Raw genomic sequence first — 24,055 nt, forward strand, 5'->3', positions numbered from 1 at the left:
CAGTCCACGGAACCACACCAGTTAGGGCCAAACATCTTATTTTTTAAAAATGTATTAAATGTCTGTCTCTGCCCCTGGACTTTGAGCTCCTAAGAGCTGTGACTGTGGATCATTTATCTCTACACACCCAAGGCCTGGCATGTAACACATAGGATAGAAGTTGAAAGAATATATTGAGCTAGAGTCTACCCAGTCCAATTAATAGAGTCAATGGACATTTGTTGACTAACTGACTATCTGCCCGGTAATTAGAAATATTTGGTGTTCTGTATTCCTTATAGTGACCCTAAAAGGCATCATTACCCCTGTATTATAGATGAAAGTGTAAGTGATTTACCCAGTCACATAGTAAGTAGCAGATCTATTGGGTTGGCTAAAAAAAATCTGTATGGTTTTTTCCCATAAACCAAAAGACAAACTTTTCATTTTAACCAATAACTTTATTGATTTGGATATTTTTTGTATGTCAACTTTCTTCCACGTGGTATAACATTGATTGTCTTCAGTTACTGTCTTGAGTTGATAGCTATCAACTTCAGCTGGTCTACCCAACCATGTGTGGAGCATCATCCAGGGCAAAATCTGCAGCACAAAACTTCACAAACTACTTTTGACACATTTGATCAGTCACAGTACTTTCTCCATACACTGCACAAATCTTTATTTGTGTTTCAGTTGCATTTTTACCTTTCTTGAAATAATAAAGCATAATATGCTGAAAATGTTGCATATTTTCTTCCATCTTCAATGTTAAAATGGTGACACAAAAATTTACCAGTTTTGATAAGCTTTTTTTTAAATGCATGCTGATATGACAGCTGTCACAATACACTCTAGCAAAATTGTTTCAAATGAAGTAAAGACAACTAAGCACTACTAGAGCCATCTCATGGAACACAAACAAACAAACTCTTTGGCCAACCCCATAGCTTTGAATTTAAGTCACTTGAAGTCAAATCTGTGTTCCTTTTCCTTTATTAGAGATTAAAAATCTTTCAGACACCCATTTATATTTATAGTGTTTAGCTACCATCTGTATATCAACATAAAATTAATTCTATAATTGTGACCATCCCAGAAGGAATTTTAATAATAATCTGGTTCAGTACTCTCATTTACAGATGGCAAGATTTAGCCCTAGAGAGGGAAAGGTCTTGACCAGTATGTCTCCTACCAGTTTGAATCACGTTATTCTTTTCCTTTACATTGCTTCTACAGTAATTATTTTTAAACCCTTAGCAAGTCTGCTCATCCTCTGCAGGGCGTGTCCTGTGTTGACCTTTCAAACCCCGCGTGACGCTATTTTTCTCCTGCCCCCCCTGTAGAACATACTATAGCTTCCCTTCCCTCAGCCTGCAATGCCCTTCCCCCACATCTCCTGTCTCCCACTTAGACTTCAAATCTTAGCTCAGGCATCACCTCTTCCTGGAAGCGTTCAGAGTAGGTTAGGTGAAGTATCTATGTGCTCCCGTGGCACATACTTCCATCAAAGTGCATATTCCTCCACATTTGTTGTTAGTTACCTGGGTTTAAATCTTTCTTGCTCTCTTGGCTGTGAATTCCTCCAGGGCAGGTATTGCAGCCCATTCATTTCTATATCATTAGTGCCTGGTACAGTCCCTGGCACAAACTTAGCTTTCAGGGAATTTTGCGTGAGACAGTTCATCACTAGGAGCCTGGTGAAAAGTGGGACAAGCATTAGAGACGTGGTGGTGTTGAATATTCACCTTTTCTGGTATCTTAAAAAAAATGTTCTTGAAGGATCTCCGAGTCTCAAGGATCCAAAAGAGCCACCATTCCCAATGCTACGGTTATTTACCAGCGTCTCTTGTGCTTGGGCGCTGCTATGGAGCTGCACTAAGAACTCCTGTAGGAAGTCTGGCGTGACATGCAGGACGGTCTCCTCCCCCAATACTGATCATCTGCAGTGTCTGTTCTCCACAGCCACGAAGGAAAAAACTGTTTCCAGGTCCTTTCAGACCATGATATAACTGACGACCAAGTGTGTCCCTATGCGACATCTCTCTTCTTACCAGAATCAAAGCTTTAAACAAAGTAAATAAAGGTTCTGTCTGATACATCATCCTGTAGGAAGCCAGTAGGATAATGGCTTTGGGGGAATATAAAAGCATTTCAGACTTCTCTGAATCATATACATTTTTTCTCAGTATTATGCCAACAGAAAACTCACAGTAGTTAGAAATAAATAGAAGGGTCTTAATTTTGATAGACACAATATCTAGATGAACTTGAGTGATTCATTTGATTTTTCAGAGTCTGACCCTCTTTATCTTAAAAAAAAAAAATGCTCTTTTCTACTTTTTGGAAGTATCTCAAGGATTAGTTGAATTAGTGATCATGATGGCTGTCTGGAAACCCTCTACAGAGTGGAGACGTCTTATGGACATTAAAGTTGGTGGAGGGAGGGCAAATATAATGGGGCACATATGTGATGTGGGGCATTGCCTCAAGTGAAGAGCACCTTTGCTTTTGGCCACACACAGACACCCCTCTGTAAGGTGTTGAGTGCCAGGCTGATATCCTCATCTGAGCCCAACTCTGGGTGATTATCCTCACCAAGACTTTCAGAGCAAGGAGAGCTAGTGGAGTGCATCTGTGCCAAGTCATTAAGGACAGTGAGGAATTAAAAGGCTAAATTCAAATGCCAGACCCTCAAGACCAGGCATGTCATGAATGAGAGGTGGAACCAAGGGTCTTTGGCTAGATGTTAATTGAATCAGGACAGAAGCGGGTCTTGGGGAGCTGATAGTCGCCCTGTGCTTCTTTGAGATGTCCTAGGATCACGGGTTAGGTATTTGCTTTGCTGCCTGGGCTGGTCAACTGGTTTAAAAGTCCAGTGTCAAAGTAGCACGTCTCGAACATTTGAAGGTGGGGCAAAAGGTGGTAAAAAGGGCAACTTGGGAAACAATAAATGGATTAATGAGGTGAGGCAGTGAAAGACTTTATGGAGAATCGTATATGAGGCAAAGCCTCTTTTCTCCTGCCTAGAACTGTTGACTTAGCAAAATAGAAGAAACCACATGTACTTTTATACACCATGAGGCTGATCTGGAGCTTGGGGGCTCCAAAGGCCAGGGAAGGCCTGGCTCTGTGTAGAACACTTACGTAGCTTGTGACCACAAGAACTTTTGGGCAACGTAACAGATGATTATCATTCATTATGCACTCAGTTGTGAATCAAAACAAACTGAAAAAACCATTTTGCAAGTGAAGCCTCTGGTAGTACCAAATGTGTTTGAGAGGGGGCAGCAGTGGGTTTGGGGCCTTACAGCTACAAAGCAAGCAAAGCATAAACTGGGATTATTTCCCCTGTTCCCAGTCCTTAGCGTGTCACAAAGGGATCTTTATGATCTGACCACTGTCTGCCCTTCCACTAATAGGATTGATGTTTTATTTTTGCATTTTCTGCTCCATAGCTGCCTGTCCTTGAGGAAGTTTTATAACCCCTTTGAACCTCAGTTTTCTCATATGTAAAATGGGGATAAAGCTACCTATCTTACACACCTATAATAATTATTACATAAAATAGTGCAAGTGAAGCCACTAACAGTCTTTTGCTCACAGCATATGGCAATTCAACATTTGTGTGATTTTTTTTTTTTATTATTACTATATATTCTACATCCTAGCTAGAACACAACATCTTCTTTAAGCCATTTCGGACTTAGAGCTTATTCCTTTATTGAGGTGCTTATCAGAGTATCTTGCCATTCTTGGATTAACTGTCAGACATTCTAACCACATTGAAAACAGGACAAAGACAGGATCTTTTTCACCTCTGTTTCCCCAGGACCTGACACGTAGTAGATGCTCAATTAAATGTTTACTGAGGGAATGTGTGAAGTGGGTCTGTTGTGGAGATGCTTGATTCTCAATAGGCCCAGATGCTTCCAGAAGCCTCCCTTCCCTCCCCATGTTGTGAACCTACTTTGTGTCAGAAACTGGGCCAGGTGCTTACATGCATGATCTCAATAATAGCCCCGCAACCCTGGAAGGCAGCTATTATGTAAAGTCTTAAGAAAGGAATGCAGAGCCTCAATTAATCAAAATGCCTCAAGTATAAATGAATCTTTCTTTTCTTTCTTTCTTTTTCTTTTTTTCCATCAACCCAATAGGAACACAGTCTGAGACCCAAGCAATCCTCTTGGTCTGGCATGAAAAATAAAATCCAGATTTTTTCCCACCTAAAACCTGCCATATCTCTAGCCACCCCTACCCTCACCTGGCATCTATGTTATTTGTACATTAAAAGGATTAACCATATCTGTCTGTACTCAGAACTCAGAAAAATATAGATTTAACATTTCCTGACTTAAAAAAATAAGAGTCCAGAAAGTTAAGTAATCATCTCTCTGTTGTTGATTACTGTGTGCAGGCAATATGTGAGGACTTCCCCTACACTGCCTCTTACCTTCCCAAACATCGTGGAAGGTGAATCTGTCTTTCACTTGGGAGGAAACCAAGATTCGCCAAGGTCTCATCTTGCTGCATGGAGCCGTAATTCTGACTTAGCAGAACCCAGGCATCTCTCTTCCTGACACCTGTCCACTTCCAGGAAGCAGCCTCACCAGCCCCCAGCCTTGCTAACCAGTGTGCCTCTCGCTGTGTCCCCCAGAGGCAGCTGTGGAGGGGTATTTCCTCCCACCGTGGCTGAGTGTTTGGTTACCCCCCTACAAGAGCAGACCAGTGAAGTGGAAAAATAGCTCTTAGTCCTAATTCGGACATCTGCCCCTCAGGTGAGAGCCAGATTCTCAAATTGCTGGGCCAATGGCGAATAAGCCCACACCACACACAGAGGGTATCAACACACAGAGTCCTGTCGGAATTCACACATCCTGGAAGCCAGGCTGGCCGGCCCTGGTAGCCAGTTCCATTTGATCTTGTCTCTGATTGCTACATAATGAGTGGAGAGAGGAGGTATGGTGGGGCCACAGAGAAGCACACTTGATCCTCAGAAGCCAGGTTTGGTTGGCTCATTGAGAGCACCCTTAGGCAGTGCTCTTACCCTTGCAGGCACCTATGGGCCCCTGCTGTAAGCCCACAGCCAAAGGTAAACATCTGAGAGGGACTGGTTCCACTGACCTTGTGTTCGTTTGGCTTTCATGGTTCCCAAGTAGCCAAGACGCAGCCAGATACAGTAGGGCGAGCATGGCCTTTGGAGTCCAACAGACCCAAAACAAATGCCCATTGTGCGACTTGGCACCTGTGTGACCATAAACATGACTTTGAACTTTCTGAGCCTCGATTTCTTTATCTGTAAACTGAAGGAAAACAGCAGGTGTATTATGAAGACTAAACATAAGAATATGTATAAACCAATCAGCATGTAGTAGGTTCTTGGCAAATGATAACCGCCTTCCTTCGCCTTTTTTCCCTGCATTCATTTGTAATTCCTTTTAAAAAAGTTATAAAAGCCATTACAATTGTCATTTGTTACATAGTGAGCTAAATACATTACTGATTAATAACATAGAAACTCTATTTAAACCTCTCTCACAAAACTGTGACCTTGTCCTATATCATGTCATGTATTTTACAGATCCCTGCTTTTTTCTCCCTAAGCCCCATTCGTTTTTCTAAGGAAGTCCAGATGGGCCCGCATGCATTCTCATAAGCTAGGTAGCCTAAGCCAAGGGTTAAAAATCAGGCCTGCTTCACAGGCAGATGATCTATTCATAACAAAAATTGCCTCCTCGCCATTGCCCACAGCTGAACACTGTTAGTCTGAAGCCATCATTTCATTTGTTTCTGATTGTTCTGCAGTGTTTACATATCTTGAGTATTAACATGGTCTTTTGTAGAAGTACAGGCGGAGGGCAAACCCTCCCGGATCAGCTTTCTCTCCGAGTGCCCTTTATCCTTTTAGTCCCCTTGCCTCTGTGTCACAAGCCATTTCTCTTATAAGAACTCATTTAAATAGGGAAACAAATTTTAAGTAATTTCTTTTTTTTCCCTTTAACATGAGACACACATTCTCAGAGGACTACTATTTAACGTGGAGAAAAGGGAAAAAATGCCACTAGAATCTCCCAGTCTCTCTCTTTCCCTCCCTCTCTCTCTCACAATAGAAAATCCCATGGTATCTGTTGAGTTTGCAAGGGACGTATTCCATTCAGGACACAGGACAAGCTGGGCTGGCTCCAGGCCAATGTTAAAGGGGCTGTCTGCCTCCTATGTCTTTGTCTCTCCTTTTTACAGCCTTCTTCCTCCTCACCCTCAAAAAAGTGTCTTGGGAAGGGTATGGACTCTCGAGTCAGATTTGAGTTTAAATCCCAGTTTTGCCCTGTTTGTAAGCCTGAGAACTTAATATCTCTGGAGCTCAGTTCCCTTCTCCATCAAAGCTGGTGGAGTACAGGCTGACCCAACATCTTAGGAAGGGGACAGGGTGTGAAAGCATCCCATGTGGGGATGACAGGAGGCTTCATAGCACATGACACTTCAGCTGATTGCAGTGGCTCCCTGGTGCACCGGACATGTACTGCAGAAACGGCAGGAAGGAAGGAAGGAAGGCTGTGATGGGTTGTCTGCTGGGATGCTGGTGCATGGGCCGTTTATGTGCTGTCCCTGGTAAGACGTAACGTAGCCAAAGAATGGTGGGTTTCACACCCTCTTCTCCTGACCTCTTGCCATCCAGCCATTGCTGTATTTTAATTCTCTCACCATCAGTCTCCTTTGTGGTGGAGGAGATGTAAGGGATCAACTCCTCCATCCAGCCCCTCAGCTGACATTCCATGAACACTTCTAAGTAGATAACGCTTTTCAGTCTAGGGGAGCTACTCAAGTGTTTGCTACTCAAGTAGTTTTTAATTCCCTTTGTCCAGCCAGTTTAGCCTTGCCATCTTTGATTAGACCACAGATGGATAGAGCGTTCTGCACATGAAGATTCATCAGATCTAGACTTGCATGGACATGTCCCAGGTTCTCCTTATGAAACCTGGGAAGCAGGAGTGGGTTCTGTTCGGTGGGCATTTCCTAAAGGCAGTGATTGCTTCACATACACAGACATTCTAACTTTCATGAAAAGATGCCCTGATATACTCAAGGCTGTCTTTGACCTTACACAACATGCTTTTAACAGGGTAAACCCTTAGTTGTCTTTATTCCCAGTGAAAGATCTTGCAAAGAGAAATTAACCCATCTAAATGAGCATTGACTTGTATCTTGCTGTCTTCCCTAGAGCCAGTATAACCTCTGTACCCCACTTTAGAATTCTAGTCAAGATGGTGTCAGATTTTACTTTTTAAAATTAAATTCCACCTGTATGCCAATCCATAAGGAAGAAGTATACCTTGGCCAGTATGGAGGTGATGGTATGAACACAAATTATATATTTCTGGGTCACTGAATGTACCAGGCACTGTACCAAGGCCTATAATAGACTGTGCCACATCCGGTCTTTACAAATCTGTAAAAGAGGTTCTATTTGCCTTATTTTTCAAATGAACACACCAAGGACCAAGGTCACACATCAAGTTAAGACAGACATTGAGAGTCAAACCAGAAATTCTAAGTCTGTGCTCAGATTTATGAGATGATATCTGAGGCCAGACACTGGTATCAAAGCAAAAAGTTATAACAAGGGAAATGAAGAAACCGATCAGGAGCAGGGCAGGAAGAAAAAGTGTCTGTGACGTAGCAGGCAAAAATCAGATGTCTGATGGAGGCACCATGTAATAGGGTGCCATGCGTTTGTTGCAAAGGAAAAGGCGGTATCATCCTTGTCTGTACCTGCTGATCAGCCTCACCTGCCCCCAGGCTGTTTAACTGAACCCTAAAATCTGTAAGAGGGCACTGCTTTTCCCAATAGCTAGGGTAGAATCAAACAGAGCATTGGTCAGGCCATATTTGAGATCCACTTAATTATTAGTACTACCCTCACTCCTGGGAGATCTAACAGAGTGAGAAGATATAGTTCTGATTCTGAGGATTCAACTTACTATGCGACATCAGAGCATCAAAGTTAAGAATCTATTCATACAAATACTGCATACCAGCAGCCTCTGCATGAGTATCTCCCTTGCTTACCCCACCGCTCCTGGCCTTCCTCCCTTACAGAATCCACAGAAGGGATGAATAATTGTTCACCTGTTACAGATTGCTTGGGCTATAAAAAATATTCAAGACACAATTTTGTATCTTTGGATTCATAGAGCCCTTGGAGCTTTCAAAGCTGAAAGCCAATCTGAGCCCCCTGGAACCAGTCAATTATGTGCATAGAGAAGGCCAAGTCCAACTTCTTGTCCACGGGGGAAAGAAAATTGGGAAAAGTTTTAGAAAGACTTCAACATTTTCTTGGCTGTTCGGTCTTTTGCAAAGAAACTTTGGATGCATTAAGTATAAGTGAATGAGAAACATACAGATTACATTTCTACTGTGAATACATGCGGGTTTCAGAATGCTAAAGAATGAGGAATTAAGGGTTTAAGGAACCCAAAATACTTTGAAAGTAACTCAGGACATTGTAGGCAATATTTGGCTGCCTCCCTTTGTCCCAAATTTGGAGACTACAGTGGTACCTCGGTACTCATCATTAATTCGTTCTGGAACTCGTGACAAGGGCCGAAACCGACTCACGCAAATTCTAGCAAGTGAGATGAGTCCCAAGCAATCGCTGAGTGTTGAAACATTTTTTTCTCATCAAAATGTGATGAGTACAGGGTTTGACGAATTCTGAAGTGCACGAGTCCCAAGGTATGACTATGTTTGGTTGGGTCAAAAACCTGCTCACTGCTGTCCCTGCCTGCTCAAACTGCAAAGCCCCAGGTGTTCTCTGTGAACAAGTTTTATGTGTTCTTATTTAGCTCAAACTTATTTAGCTGCAATAAAGGGATTAGGTTTCTAGGAAAGGCAGACTCTTTACTGGAGGACTGTTAACCTTTCAGAAATCTCTACACAGAGGAGAGAAATATTGGACAAGCCTGAACTTTATTGATCACTTGCCACTTACCGATGATTAGACGTGTTATATTCTAGTATTGCTCTTAATGTTAGGGACATTGTCATGTTAATGAAAGGTTTAGCCATGACCTGCATTTATGTGGTGATTCAGTTTACAAAGGATATTACATATGTATTACATGTAAGTACACACACATGCATGTTCATAGATACAGGTATGCACCCTTACATAACGTGTGTTATGACACCCTACAGTCTGGAAGTGCAGAGAGCTAAGGGAAGATTCTGAGAGAACCACTAACCCAGCACTGTGGTAGGAGTCAGAATTTAGCAAAAGCGTCCCAGAGCAGGTAGTTTTGAGCTGACATGTGAGGGTTAGTCAGGGGAAGGTGAGAGGGAATGCCTTTTAGATGGAGAGAGGAGAATTTATGAAGAAGAAGAGATGAGAAACAGAATGGCACACTTGGGGAATTTCTAGGTTGCAATGGGCTAAAAAAAGTGATGGGGCGATGGATGGAGAAATGGTAACGCGTGATTAGGCCAGACAAATAGATAAAAGCCAGATCAGAGCAGTCTCATACGTCATGGGGAATGTCTAAAGGATTTAAGTAGGGGAAATGATATAATTAGGTTTGTGTTTCTGAAAGATCATTGTGCTGGAGTTATGGAAGTTGGAGTCATGGGGGTGGAGGGTGGAGGACAATATTTGATGCAGGGACATCAGCTTAATCACTGTTGCAGTAACCAAGCAAGAGGGTAAAGGACTGGACTATGATAGTGGCAATGGGGAGAAACAGAACAGCTCATCTTTGAAAAATAGATGCGACAATACACGTGGCCTGTGGTGGGCAGAGGAGATATATGAAAATGTCGAGAATGGTATCCTGGTGGATGGGTAAATAGGGCACCATTCATTGAAACAGGAACCCCCAAAACAAGAGTAGCTTTGGGAGGAAGGATGGAAAGGTGTATTTTAGACTTGTTGATTAGACATTCAGGTTAAATGTCCAACATGGAATTCAAGAGCAAACTTGAATTTGGGATAAAAATTTGGGGCTCAACAGCATAAAAATTGTTATTACACACATGGAAGTGGATGGGCTGCCCTCAGGGGACGTGGTGAGTGAGGTGAACACAGAGGAGAGAATCCAGGAGGGAAGAGGAAGAAGAACCTGTCAAAGATACAGAGCTAATAAGGGCTGGACCTGAACCAAAGACTTTGGGCTCCAGATTTTTCCACTGTGCCAAAAAGGAGTAGAATTAAACCATCTGTTGTTTTACATTTCTTGAAAGAATGTATGCCCTAAGATCTTTATATGCATTATATCACTTAGGACACATACAAAAACTCTATGATAAATGAGATGATCCCCACTTATAGATGAAGAAACTGAGTCTCAGGGAGAATCAAAGGCTAATAAATGAGCTAACCAGAATTGAAACCCAGATTTGTCTGACTCCAAGGTCTATCCATATATCACTAAACCATGTTCACTGCCTTCAAGATAAGAAGACATGTTTCCTCACTGTTTCACAGAACAGGCAAATAGCTCATTACAATAGAATCTGTGAAGTGCAAACATAGAGGTGAATGCTTAGAGCCCCCATTCATAAATGGAATTCTCTGTTCTTTTTTTTTTTTTTTTTTTTTTATTGTGTAGTGAGTTGAGAGTTGGCTGGAATGTGTATAAATGGTTTTTTTCTAGTAAGATGATAGCACAGTCCATTTGGAAGGAGAGATGAGCCACCACGGAAATACTCGGTCCCACACATGCTTGCGGCTATCCTCTAAAATTCCCAACCTGGCTGGAGGCACTCAAAACAAAACCTCCTGTTCCCTCCCAGGACCACTGGCGCCTGGAGCCTGCCTCCTACCCCAGCCAGAGGCTTAGGCCGCCCTCCGGATGATGGGGAGGGGGAGGGCAGAAGTAGATGGTGCTGGAGTTGCTCTGCTGAGTCCAGTCATCTCTCCCAAAGCTGTGTGAGCAGGCGCCTGGGCTTTATCACTGCAGGGAACGCCAGCTGACAGTAACACAGCCTTAGGAGAAACGCAGCCAGTGGCATCCCACAATGGAGCCAGCTTGGACACGGACATGAAAAGAGGCAGGAGCACATGGAGAAAGGCTTCTAATCCCTGCTCTGCCACTTCTGATCCTGGTGATCCTGGGCGGTTTGTTGACCCTCCTCATGCCTGTGCCTGTCTCTTCAGCTGGAAGTGGGCTGAGGAGGTTTGACTCCACAGGCTGCCAGGGTAATTGTAAGCCTGAATGCAAATGTATGCTCACAAGGTGATAGATGCCTGATTTACTCCTCAGCTCATTCCTGCATCCCAGCTCCTTCTAAATTGTAAACATCAGGAGGATAGGGATTATGTCGCTTACATGGCTCAGAGGGCCATCTTCCTATATCTTTTCATGTTTAAAGCAGTAGTTTGAATTTAATGAATATTGGGTCAGCCAAAAAGTTGTTTGGTTTTTCCATAAGCTGGCTCTAGTAGTGCTTAGTTGTCTTTAACTTTATTCAAAACAATCTTGTTAGATTGTAATGTGTCAGCTGCCCTATCATTGTGCATTTAAAAAAATGTATCAAAATTGGGGAATTTTTGTGTAGCCATTTTAATATTGAAGATGGAAGAAAATATGCAACATTTTCAACATGTTATGCTTTATTATTTCAAGAAAGATAAAAAACACAACTGAAGCACAAAAACAAAAACAGATTTGCGCAGCATATGAAGAAGGTGCTGTGACTGATGGAACATGTCAAAAGCAGTTTGCGAAGTTTCATGTTGCAGATTTCTCACTGGACAATACTCCACATATAGTTGGGTAGACCAGTTGAAGCTGATAGCAATCAAATCAACACATTAATTGAGAACAGTCAACACTCTACCATGTGGGAGGTAGCTGGCATACTCAAAATATCCAAATTGGTAAAATTATTGGTGAAATGAAAAATGTCTTATTTTACAGAAAAAACTAAACAGTCTTTTTGGCTAACCCAGTATTTTCTTAGCTAATGTAAGATATTATAGATAGTAGCCACTAAATATAACCAATCATAGTCAAGTAACCCTGCAGTAATCTTGGCCACAGGTCAGAAGGGTAATAGAGCAAAGTGAGTACTTAGAGAAGCTCCAAGAGACTACCTAATGCCACCCCATGAGTCCCAGGCCATGTGAGGGCAGGGTCTGTGTGCAAATAGCTTGCTGGAGAGTTCTGGTTGACCAGCTGAGGTGGAATGACTCAATTGCATGGAACCTTAGAGGATTTCAAAGACAAAAGAGATATTAAACATCTCTAGTCCAATTGCATTTATTTTTTTAGATAAGGGGAAGAAGTTCTAGAGAGGGAAATAAGTTGATAGTTTAGAGCTTAGATCCTGAAATTCCTTCTCTACTATATACTAGTTATTTGATCTCCTTCAGCTTAGATATCCTTATTTGAGGAATAAGTATAATCATAGGACCTATCTCCCTGGGTTGTCATGAGTAGTAAATGTGACAGTGTCTCTAAAGAGCCTAGAAGCTTCTTTGGCAGAATAATAAGCCTGCAATAACTTTCGCAATTACTATTTTATTTCTTATTATTCTTATTTCCATATTATTATTGACTGACATAGAGAGTGTTTCACTGAGGCTTTTCTCAGCCACAGCTTTTCAAAAATTGATTTTTGGACAAGCAGTAAGGTATGCTGATGCAAAAATATATCCATCCTCCAAACCATATTGTTATTTTTTTATTTAAAGTTAATTGCAGAACCCTAAGCCCTCTTGAAAATCAAGATGCCTCTTCAGCCTCACGACTCTGAGCCTTGCCCACACGGCCCTTCCCGCCAGGCATGCCCCTCCTTCCCTACCTAAGGAAACACTTGTTCCTCCTTCAAGGTCCAGCTCCAGGGTGGCTGCCCCTGGGAAGGGCTTGCTCTCCCCAGGCAGCGTGGGCTCCTACCAGAGTCCTCTCCCACCTTACCTAACACTTAGCATATTTTGTCATAATTTTTATGTCTGCCTGGTCAGACTAGTAGCTCCTTGAGGAAAAGGGCCATGTCATACTATTATTATTATTATTATTATTATTAATTATTATCATTTTGCCTTACTACTTTTACAGCCTTGTTGCTGATCCCAGTGCCTGGCATCTAGTGTACAGGCAAATGTTTTGTTTCTTTGTGACTTTCTATAGCTTTCTTTATATTACACATAATGAGGATATATCAAATTTCTGCATACAATTTAAACAATACTAAATTGAATACCCATGTACGAACACCCGTGAAAAAAGATATTATGAAAGAGAATATTGCCACTACCTTTTAAGTACAAACTTTAACTATACATGTTAACTATCTTTTTGTTGTATTTTGCTTAATGGTCTAACTCTTTGAAGCAATTTTGAATCTTGATTTGAACATCTCCAAAATAAATAATCCTCCAAGTTTATATCATCTGAAAATATGATAAGCTTTGCTTCTATGTCCTCTCCTACTTTGCTATTAAGAATACGGACTCAGTAGACCAAGGATTAACCTAGAGACCTTCTAACATGGTTGCAGTTATGTTTGTGGTCATTCAACCCAGTCCCCTGACTGTTCCATTATACAGGCCTCATTTCAAGGAGACATAAGGTTTATTTGGTATTAACACAAATTAAATGCTGTTTCTATGTGCCAGCTTATTTAATCTTTACAAAAGTCCTCCAACATTCATATCATTCCTCCCATTTTGGAACTGAGGAAACTGAGGCCCAGAATAATTGCCTGGTGCAAGATCCCCTGGGAAGAATGGCAATTGGGAGTAGAATCAAGATAAGACTTTGACTCCTTCCTGCTCTCTTCTTTGTTCTTCACAACTCTGTCAGGGAAAACTTAGCAAAGCCTTTTGGAAATGACGATTCCCTAACCTATTTGTGTGCAAGGTCAGGTTTGTTCAGTTCGAGTGAGTCTGTGTTGGTTCTAATGGCTCTTGCTTTTTCTGCCATTTGAAAAGCAAATGAAGGATTCAAATGGCAGCCTAAAGACGTGGCCATATTTTGAAAAGCAGAGCTGCAAATGGAACCTGTAGAGTATGATGGCTTCTTGCTTTGTGTTGTTATGACCTTGGGCATCTTATTTAACTCTCTGTCTCAGTTTACACTTCTGTATAATAGGAATAACGATGGAACCTTTCCTTGGGATTTTTATGAGGATTAAGTGATTTAATTCCTGTAATGCGCTTATAATAAGGCCTTTAGTAAGTACCCAGTCAATCTTAGCTGCTGCTGTTGCCAACAGCACCATTATTACTAGGAAGTCGGAGTCCTATAAGGACACCTGTCATCAGCGGAGTAAAATGAACTCTCTCCTCTTGACTTAGAGAGCAGCCTCCAGGCCAAGATAGCCATCAGCATGGAAACAGCCTTCACAAAAATATTTTTAAGTATTTAGGTTTACTGCAAAGGATAAATATACAAATGTGCTTTCTCTTTCTCTCTCCCTCAAAACAAACGGTTGCTCGTTTTCTCCAAGAGCCACGGGGTTTGGGAGTGTGTGGAAGTGCTGGGGAAACATCACTGTGTCTTTGTTTCCTTGCTTTGCTCAGGACATCTGATGAGAAGTATGTGTCATTCCACATGGCTGAGCATAGACAGGAGTCAACTCAAAACTTTCTCCCTGGACAGAGCCAGGCAGAGCCTCCACCTGACATTTCTGAGCAATAGAACTGCAATATTCTAATGAAGTTCCACTACAGCTGAATCAGGAACGTGCCTAAATTGTGGGACTTGGCAGGGGAACAATGCCTGACCTTTCTAAACAATTTATTTGTACAATTATAAAAATATACACATAACAGGATTTGAGGCCAACATCTGTCTGGGTTAAAATCCCACCTCGGCCAGTTACTAACTGTGTGACCGTGGACAACTTATTCAGCCTCCCCAAGACAGATCTATCAAATGGGGCTAAGAGTTCTGGAAGGGAAGGGGTGCAGGGCATAAAAAAGAGACAAATTTATTTTGGTGGGCGTCCATCTACCTGTCCTTTCAAAGCCTGGGTCCTACGTGGCTATGAATATAGACTGTCTTATTCACCCTAAACCAGCTGTTACCCACCCCAAAGCAGTTTAGGGAGTACTTTCTAGTGTTGGCATATGGTAAAATTTTTACTGGTGAAGATAAAGTGGTAAAAAATGAAGCCCATTAAGTGTTCCCTCTGGCTGGAACACTGCATATCACACACACTCATACACAAATGCACACACATACCCTGACACCCATATGAATAATTTCTCTGTATGTTTTGCATCATCTTCTTATAAAAGCCTTCCCTGACCCCTAAATTACATACCTCCCTTACATGCTCTTATAGCAGCTTTTGATTTTCCTTCATTTCCTTATCGTGGTTTGTAATCACACATTTGCATGATGATTTTACCAGTATTTGTCTCAGGATGACCAATCAAATGTCCTAATTTGCCCAGGACTGAAGGCTTTTCCAGGACGCAGCACCTTCACTGCTAAGCCTCCGAGAACCCTGGCCAAGCCTAAATGGTTGCTCACCTAGTCACCCCCTGTCTCAGGCCTGCAGGCTCCAGGAGGGCTCAGGACTTGCTCTTTCATCGTTTATTCCTAGTGCTTGGCATAGACTTGGATCACAACAGGAGTTCAGGAAACATCCTTTGAACCAGTAAGAAAAGGAGTGAATATGTCAATGTAAGCTGAACTGTCCTTTCTTGTACAAGCCTGTCTTTTTTCCCTGAGATTATTTTTTCTATTTGAAGTGTGGGATGTCCCTTTTTCATAAATTCTTTTCATTTGGCAACATTTAAAGTTGACAGTGTTGTGTAGTTCTTGTCTTCCCTAACCTCCTTGCTGTTTGGGAGTTGGAAATCCTTCTGATTTGAGGGCTCATCGTTTAGTGAAAAGAGAACTGAAATAGTTGGGATCAAGACATTTAAACAAGGTTTGTCTCTGCGCTGAAATGCTGGACTATAAATTTTACGGGGGCAGGAATTATGCACATTTAGTTCATTTCTGTGTCGCCATGACCTGGTATAGGATCAGACATGTGAGAAGGACTAAATAAATATTGTAGAACAAATGAATGACTGATTCTCTGTCCAGCCTCAAAACATGCAGGAGTGGACCTGCTGTACCTAATTCCCTTCAATCCCCCACCCTCGAATTACACCTTTCCACAAACATAAATATGACTTTAGCGTCCATCCCTGATGGATGGAGGAGAAGCATGTGCCAATGCAGAGGAGGGAACACAGGGTCCCTGCTTGTCTTTCCTGGCTTACCTCTTTATATAATTTCCTAACGCCTGCAAGGACTTCCATGGTCAGCTCCAAAAAAAAAAAAAAAAAAAAAAAAAAAAATGGTGGTGTCTTGACTATGCAGTGCACCTCACCTGCATGGCTTTGCTCCAGCCCTTTTCTTGACCTGAAATGCCTGTTCTTCTTTACCTGGTGAAATCCTGTAAGTCTAAGCTTATGCCCCGTTCTCTAAGTAGCCACCTCCAGACGATTTCCCCCCTCACTCCCTGTGTCCCCCAACAATGTATGTTCGTCTCTACCATCCACAGACCACTCTGTAGTCTGTCTGTCTACTTCTGGAGCTCTCTCTAGATGGGCAGTTTCTTGAGGACAAGAAATAACTCTGATTCACTTCTGTGTCTCCAGCGCCCAAGAGGGGGAGATGGACCCATAGAGTGACTAGTAAATGTAGGCAGAAAGAAGGGAATGTATCAGTTATCTACTACCACAAAAATGCTAGGTAACAGACAAACAGCATCTTAGTGACATACAATAAGATGTGTTGTGGTTCACAAACCTATCAGATGGCTGCATGATTCCAGTGATATGGTCTTGTTAGCTGCTGGGTGACTAGGAGGATTCGCTGATGTTGTTTTTAGTCTCTCATGCATGTGAGCATCACCTGCAGCAGCTGGCCTGACGCAGCTCTGTTGCATGACTTTCCACGCAGCAGGCTGGCCTGGGCATGCTCTCATGGCAGAGGCAGAGGAGCAAGTGGAAGAGTAGAGAAGTGCACAGGCCTCGAGGAGCAGGCCTGGAAAACTGGCACAGGGTCCCCTCTACCTCATTCTGTTGGCCAAAATAAATGATCAGGCTGGCTCTGATTCAAGATCCATGAGAGGAGCTGCAAGGTCACACTGCAAAGAGGGTGGGTACATGGATGGGTAAAAAATGGGGACCATTTTTGTAATCAGTCTGCCACAGAGAGAGAGCCAGTGAGGAAATGTGCCATTAGTTTCTTTCCAAAATGATTTCTTTGGCTATCCCAGCATCTAAAGGAATTTATCAGAAAGGTTTCCAAAGATGAAGCCATGTCCTTCCTTTGGAAGGAGTGGCTACCGCACCTAAGAGGTATGTAATAAGAAGCTGAATTCCATAGTTGTAGAAACACCAGATAGGAGAAGGAGAAGGCTCCTTCCAGTCCTGAAGGTCAATATTTTCACATATTTTGTCCCTTCCTTTCCAGATTAGCAAAGACCCGATTTTTGTACCAGGCGTCTGGGGCCCTTATTTCTCAGCCATGGTTCCTGGGTTCTGGCTGAATGAAGGTGGACAGAGTGTCACTGGGAAACTGGTAAGCTGACGCTTTTTCATTACAGTCTTTAATGTGTTTACACCTATGACTAGCTCATTTTGTCACAATATCCATACACCAAGAATCCGAAAGGTTTGCCAAATCCTAAATCAGAAGAATTAACGTTCTCTTAGCGTACAGTCTAACATTCAGAGTGCACACAGCACGTGCTTGCCAAGGGAATCGATGGCAGCCTAGGCAATGATGACCAACGCACTTCCCATCTCTCTTTCACACGACCACCCATTTTTCTCATGGCAGTGAGAGAGATAATGCACTTTGTTAAAGGACCATGCCACTCTCCAGCCCAAATTCTTCGGTGGTTCCCCATAGCCCTTGGGGCGTAGTTCAGAGAGTTTCCTGTGCACATCATTTTCTTTGCGGTGTATCCCCTCCAGTTCCACACGTGTACTTGTCGCCAAGGCCCAATTGCCTTACTCACAGCTTCCCCAGGACTTCGATTTTTCCACTCCTCTGTGCCTTTGTTTAGGCCTGTCTCCCTGCTCAGAGGGTTCTTTACCATCTTGATAATTTTGTCTTTTAAGACACAACTCTACTTCTTATAATACTGTTTTTCTTACTGGTTTACCGATCTGTCTTTTCCAGAAATCTGTGAGCCCCTTAAAGGCAGAGATGCTTCTCTTTGTATCCAGCTCAGTTCTTAGAAGGTGCTTGCTAAAAATTTGTTGAATGCCTGCAGTTGTCTACTAGGGAAGACAGAATGTCCATGGAAGTGAGCTGAGCACTGTGGCAGAGGTACAAGGCACAGAGCTGGCACAAAGCAGGGTAAAGAAGCTCCTTGCAGGGAAGAAGGCATTTATGCTGAGCCTTGTAAGATAAACGAGAACAAACGAGGCAAAGAAGGGTAAAAATACTCTTCTAGGCATAGAACTGGCATAGGAACAAGGACATGGGAGTGGAAATAACAAGGCATATCTGAAGGTAATTGAAAATAGTCTGGAATTTCAGTGGTGGTATAAACTTGTCTTAGAAGAATCACTTACCATAAAAAGAGAGTTAGGCAAGGACCACATCATAAGAATTCCCTGTAAAGCATGCGAAGGAAGTGAACTTTATCTAGTAGACCAAAACCAAGGGGAAACAGCGAAAGGTTGGAAACATGGACAGGAATGTTCAGATCTCAGTTGCAAAAACTCTGGCTAGGAGCACTGGGGAAGAAAGCCTGAGAGCATGTGGCCAGAGACAGGGAGACTAAACTTAGCAGGTTAGTCCAGAGACAAAAAGCCACGAGGGCTTGAACGGGGACAGGGGCAATGATAACTGGGAATTCAGATCAGGAGATGAGCTGGCCCCAGAGGGATTAGATGTGGAAAGCAAGAGAAAATGAGACTTAGCTTCAGTCAACCAACCTCACATTTACTATGTTATATTGAAATCATCTGTTTATGGTCTGATTCCCCAACCAACTCTTCAAAATGTTCAGTCAAATTAAGAGTGATCTGATCCACAGCTGGATGGGGAAGCAAATAACCATTAGTTTCCATTTTTCAGTATATTGCAATTTTATACTTAGCCACCTCAAATTCTCTTTTAAAGTCAGTGGAAGCATAGGTGGATGGCTGGCTTCAAAGAGCACGTCCTCTGCCCTTGTTCTTGTGACAGGCTGCAGAGGTGAATTAAATGAGTTCAACCTCCATCAGTCCCAGGTTTTAAGGAGCTCATTGCCTGGTAAGGAAACTCAGTGAATATAAAATAATTAACATCTGATTGGTCTTAATAACTAGTGCTAGAAATGTGGGGAAGCAAGACATCACTGTATGCCTAAGGCACATTGAGACTGCAGCTTTATATTCTCCTATTTAAACTACTGCTGTGTATTTATACAGCTTTTGATTTAAATTTCCATTTCCTTTCTGTGACACATTGAAAACCTATCGCTGAGATATGGCCCTTTTCAACTCCACATCATGGTGTAAGCCCCCTTAGCAGTCCCAGAACTCATAGGTGACACAACCCAGAGGCCTTTTTTTTTTTCTTTTTAACAAGGATAGTGATCCAGTAAACCAAGTTTTTGGGCCGGATGCATTGTCCATGAAGCTGTCCATGAACAGGTTTTGGGGGACTTACTATGAAAATTGATCATCTGTGCCTGTCTGCGAATGCTTTTCTCAGTATTTAGCTCAAAGATTGCTCTGTTGTTATGTATATAAGCCATCCTTGCCCAAAAGTTATGATATTGTAGAGAAGAATTGGTTACTCTTTTTACCATTGAAAAAACAAAGAAACAAACTATCTCACTCCATAATAGTCCAGGACGGTTTTTCATAGGAGTCATGGAAATTGTTGGCCTTTAGCTAGCTAGTTGATTGTGCACCACCAACCGATCAAGCTGCATTTGGAGTTCCACTTTGGGCAGTTCTACATACGTAGTTGCCTTGAACACATGGATAAGGCATGATTGACTCATGGCTTAAAGAGAGTGAAATCTTAGGAAATATACAAGCTAGCATAATGGGGCAAAATTTGAATCAGGCACCAAACGGACTGTCCACTAAAGTATCAGACCAGAGAGTCCAAGCAAAGAGACAGAAACCACCTGTAAATGAAAGAGATAAAATATGAATAACGGTTAAGTAATGATGGTAATAATAATAACAACAATTGCACCGTAGTGAGTGTGTTATTAATCTGTGGGAAGGATTTATATATGTAATGTTAATCCTTGAATGATATTCATAATAATCACAATAACTAATATTTATTTTGAAGGCTCATTTCCCAAACTTCGTTCTAAGAGCTTTTCATATATTACCTTCTTTCCTTCTCTCAAAACCCCTATGAGATAGGAATAGTTAGTCCATATTTTACATATGAGGAGCTGAAACTCAGAGTAGTAAGCCAGCCTGGAGAGATTACTGATGTTCTAACGATGGCCTTTCCGTGGTTCCCTTGCAGTCCACCTTTCCTTATTCTCATTTATTCTTTTGTGAATTCTGATCTCTCGTTTTACAGCACTTTGTTGTCATCTAAGACACTATAAGAGGAAGTGACATCTTTGATGTTTTGTTTCATATGCACATCATCTCTCATATGCCATGTGTGAAAGTGTCTGTTTCATTATTTCGTTGTCCCTAGTATATTCTAAACACGCAGTCATAAATACCCCCTCTAAAGTAGAAGAGAGGAGAAAGGAGAGGAAAAGAGAAGCAAAGGAAGGAAAAGAAGAGTTTAGAAAAACAAAAATGATCTAAACTCTACATTTGAAAAATAGATACTTTGTCTCATTTGTACAATTAAATACAGATCTTCCATCACAGAGCAAGTTCATTCCAAGCATGTGGCTAGATTGGTACTGAAAAAAAAAGTCCATCTGGTTAATTTCAGGATGAAGAAAAAATAGGATAGGATCTTTTCTGGCTCTGGAACCCTTGCTGTTTCATCTGACTGAGATGTGGACTCATTTTTCACTTGTTTCAAGCTTGTGCCTCTTATATTTATTTCCTCTTAGAAAAGCACATACCCGCACCCCACTGATGATTGATGTGAGTTGCATCAGTCAAGCACCCATCAAAGACTGTCTCGTGCTTCTCAATACTCTCTCCAGAACAGTTGTGAAAAACACATTGCTTTTAGCCCAGACTATTTCCACAGAACAGCAACCCTTGCAGTCACTGCATCCAGATGCTGAAGCTTATTTCCAACTGGACCTTGGCCTTCCCTCTCTCCAAGCCCCCTGTTCTGTGTTACTTGAAGTCACTTTTATTGGCATGGAAGTTGGGGAAGGCAGGCTAAGATAAGCTTCTAAGCCAACCCTGTGGGGGCATTGGCTTTCTGGGATAATCACCTGAGGTCGGAGGTTCCCTTTGAATTATGTGAACCCAGAGTTTAAATTTATGAACTTGAGCCACAGGGTCACAATGTAGCAAGCTGCTTTGTACTTTGGGAATTTTGGGGTTTGTGCATTGTGAGTGCCCGTCTGCCTTCTTCCTTGTTGCCTCGGCCTGTCAGCCTGGGGCTAGCCTTGGGAAGACAGTCCGTCTGTGTGGGAAGAGCTTGCAGTATACACAGTGCTGTACATGTTATGGCGAGAGTGATTTCATCCCTCCCTTCCTTCATTCATTCTTTCACTCATTATTACTCTGGGCCGGGCAAGAGTGTCATCACGTGAGTCCTGTCCTCTACTAGCTTGTTATCTTATGGGAAAATTGGATACAGAATTGGTAACTGTAATGTAGTATAGCACATAATAGTAGATGGCACTGGCCCTGCAGTCTGCTGCGGGTATCTGTTAAGTGCCAATAGGACATGTGTTAATAGGGCATTTAAGCCCTATTAAGATACAGTATTTCATCTGATCTTCACAGCATGTCTCTGTGGTTGTCGTTATGGGGTCAATTTTACTAGTGAATAAATAGAACAGAAGAAACAGAACGGTAAGGTAACTTGAGTAAGGTCTTTCAGTTATAAGTGGGAAAGCCTGCATTCAAATCCAAGTCTTCTCCCAGAAGCTCCAGATCTTTCCAGAACTGAATCTGACTTCTGTGTTTCTGCATTTCTGAGTGTTTCTTAGAATTCTCTTGTAGATTCCCGTGAGAATCAATTATTGTCATTTAGTGAGACTTTCTTCTCAAGTATTTAGAAGCACTTGGCAGGCTTTGTAAGGCTAGGAGAGAAACGTATATGTATCTGTATTGACAGGCTCTATGTATAGACAGAGGTGTGTCCCCCGCATTTCACATTAGCTAATTGGAATGACTTCATGGATACAAAGACCAACTCTCCGTAAACAAATGCCTCCTTGTTCTCTCCTGCCCAGGCTTTCATTGCCTTCTTGCTTCTAGAACTCTTTTCCCCTCTAACTCCTATGCCTTAGTCAGTGGGGGCTGCTGTAACAAGGTACCATAGACTGGGTGCTTATATACAACAAGAATTTATTTCTCAGAGTTCTAGAGGATGGAAGTCTAGGTGAAGGTGTCAGCATGGTCAGATTCTGGTGAGAACCCTCTTCTGGCTTGCAGAGAGCTGTCTTCTTGTCCCTTCACAGGGCTGAAGAGAGAACTCTGGACTCTTCAGGCCCTTCTCAGGGCACTAATCCCATTCACGGATTCCATCCACTCTCATGACCCAATCGCCCCGCTAAGGCCCCACCTCCCAATACCATCACACTGGGGATTTCAGTGTGTGAATGTTGGGAGGACATGGAGTTTGAGTCCATAATACCCTCTCTCAAGACTGCAGCTGAAGCAGTCTTTCCAAAGTATAGATATGGCTCCATCACTCTTGGTAGATCTCCAATTATCTGTGATTTATTTCAATTATCTGTGAAATAAAGTCCAAGCTTTTTAGAGTGATGCTTATTTACACAGCTAGTATTTATTGAGTGCTACTATGTTCAGGGTACTGTTCTGATTTTGGAAAAGGCAGTGAATAAAACAGCCTCTTCTGTCCCCCATCCAAAAATCTGTCCCCTTGTCAAGCTTATATTCTAATAAGAGGAGACAGATAATACACAAGAAAGTGATAAAGTAATAAATTAATTTTATTTTCTGGTTTAAGTTGTTAAAAGTAATAGAGAAAGAAAGCATGCGATTCAAGTGAGCAATTTGCAATTTTAAATAAGGTGTCAGTGTAGACCTCATTGAAGTGACATTCAGGCAAGCGACACGGAAGGAAAAGAAACCTGGAAGAAGAACATACCAGGCCAAGGGGACAAGCAGAGCAGAAGTCCTGAGGGCGGCGCTTGTCTGGGAATTTACAGCAATAACAAGGAGGCCACATGGATGGAGCAGAGTGAACCAAAAGGAGAGTGGCAGGGAGTGAATTCAAAGAAGTAATAGAGACCACTGTATGAATTTTGGCTTTTACTCTGAGTGAAATAGAAACTTTTAGAGAATCATGTGCACAGGAGAGATAGGATATGACCTAGGTTTTTAAGGGGTCTTCCTCGCTGCTGCCTGCTATGTTGGGAATAATCTCTGGGGTGGGAGTCAGGGAGATGGAAGCAGGGTGGCCAGGAAGGGGCAGTAAAATCCAGCTGAGAGATGGTGGCCGTGGAGCTTGTACAAAGTGGTCAGACTTTGGACATCTTTTGAAGGTAGAGCCAACGGGATTTTTGATGGAGTGAATGTGAAGCTTACAGAAAAGAGAGAGGTCCAGGTTTTTGAAGATAGCGTTGCTATCAATGGAGAAGATGGATTAAATGTCAGGGAGGCAGGGGGAGGAAGAAGTCAAGAATTACTCCCAGTTTTCTGACCGTAGTAACTGATATACCCCCTAAGGTGCTCCTCCATTATTTGTCTTCATCTTAGTAAAGAGCACCATCATTTATATTTTTATTAAAGTCAGAAAATTAGGATTAATTCTTGACTCCTCGTTTCCTCTCTCTGCCCACATCCAATCCATTAGAAAGTCCTATTGATCCTAACTCCAAAATATATATTGCCAATTCATCTTTGTTTCTTCACCTTCCCTCCCAGCCAAACCACCATTTTCTCTGATTAGTGACATTGAGCATCTTTCCATATGTCTGTTGGCCGGTCTATGTTAAGTGCATCTTTTTCACATGGCATATAATTAGTTCTTGCTTT

The 24,055-nt window shown here is 42.1% G+C and overlaps 1 protein-coding gene across 3 annotated transcripts in view; it reads left to right on the plus strand.

Annotated features, from left to right (window-relative positions):
* Nucleotides 1-24,055, plus strand: part of FGGY (FGGY carbohydrate kinase domain containing) — a 385,198-nt gene that overhangs the window by 238,957 nt on the left and 122,186 nt on the right. For all 3 annotated transcript variants that reach the window (XM_054573901.1, XM_054573920.1, XM_054573910.1), the window contains exon 9: nucleotides 17,400-17,507. In XM_054573901.1, coding sequence (XP_054429876.1) covers nucleotides 17,400-17,507 — 108 coding nt within the window. The remainder of the gene's footprint in view (nucleotides 1-17,399; nucleotides 17,508-24,055) is intronic.

The sequence above is a fragment of the Pteronotus mesoamericanus genome, unplaced genomic scaffold (assembly GCF_021234165.1).
Source record: "Pteronotus mesoamericanus isolate MK-2021 breed Mesoamerican mustached bat unplaced genomic scaffold, CSHL_Meso_final contig_105, whole genome shotgun sequence".
NCBI classification, from domain to species: Eukaryota; Metazoa; Chordata; class Mammalia; order Chiroptera; family Mormoopidae; genus Pteronotus; species Pteronotus mesoamericanus.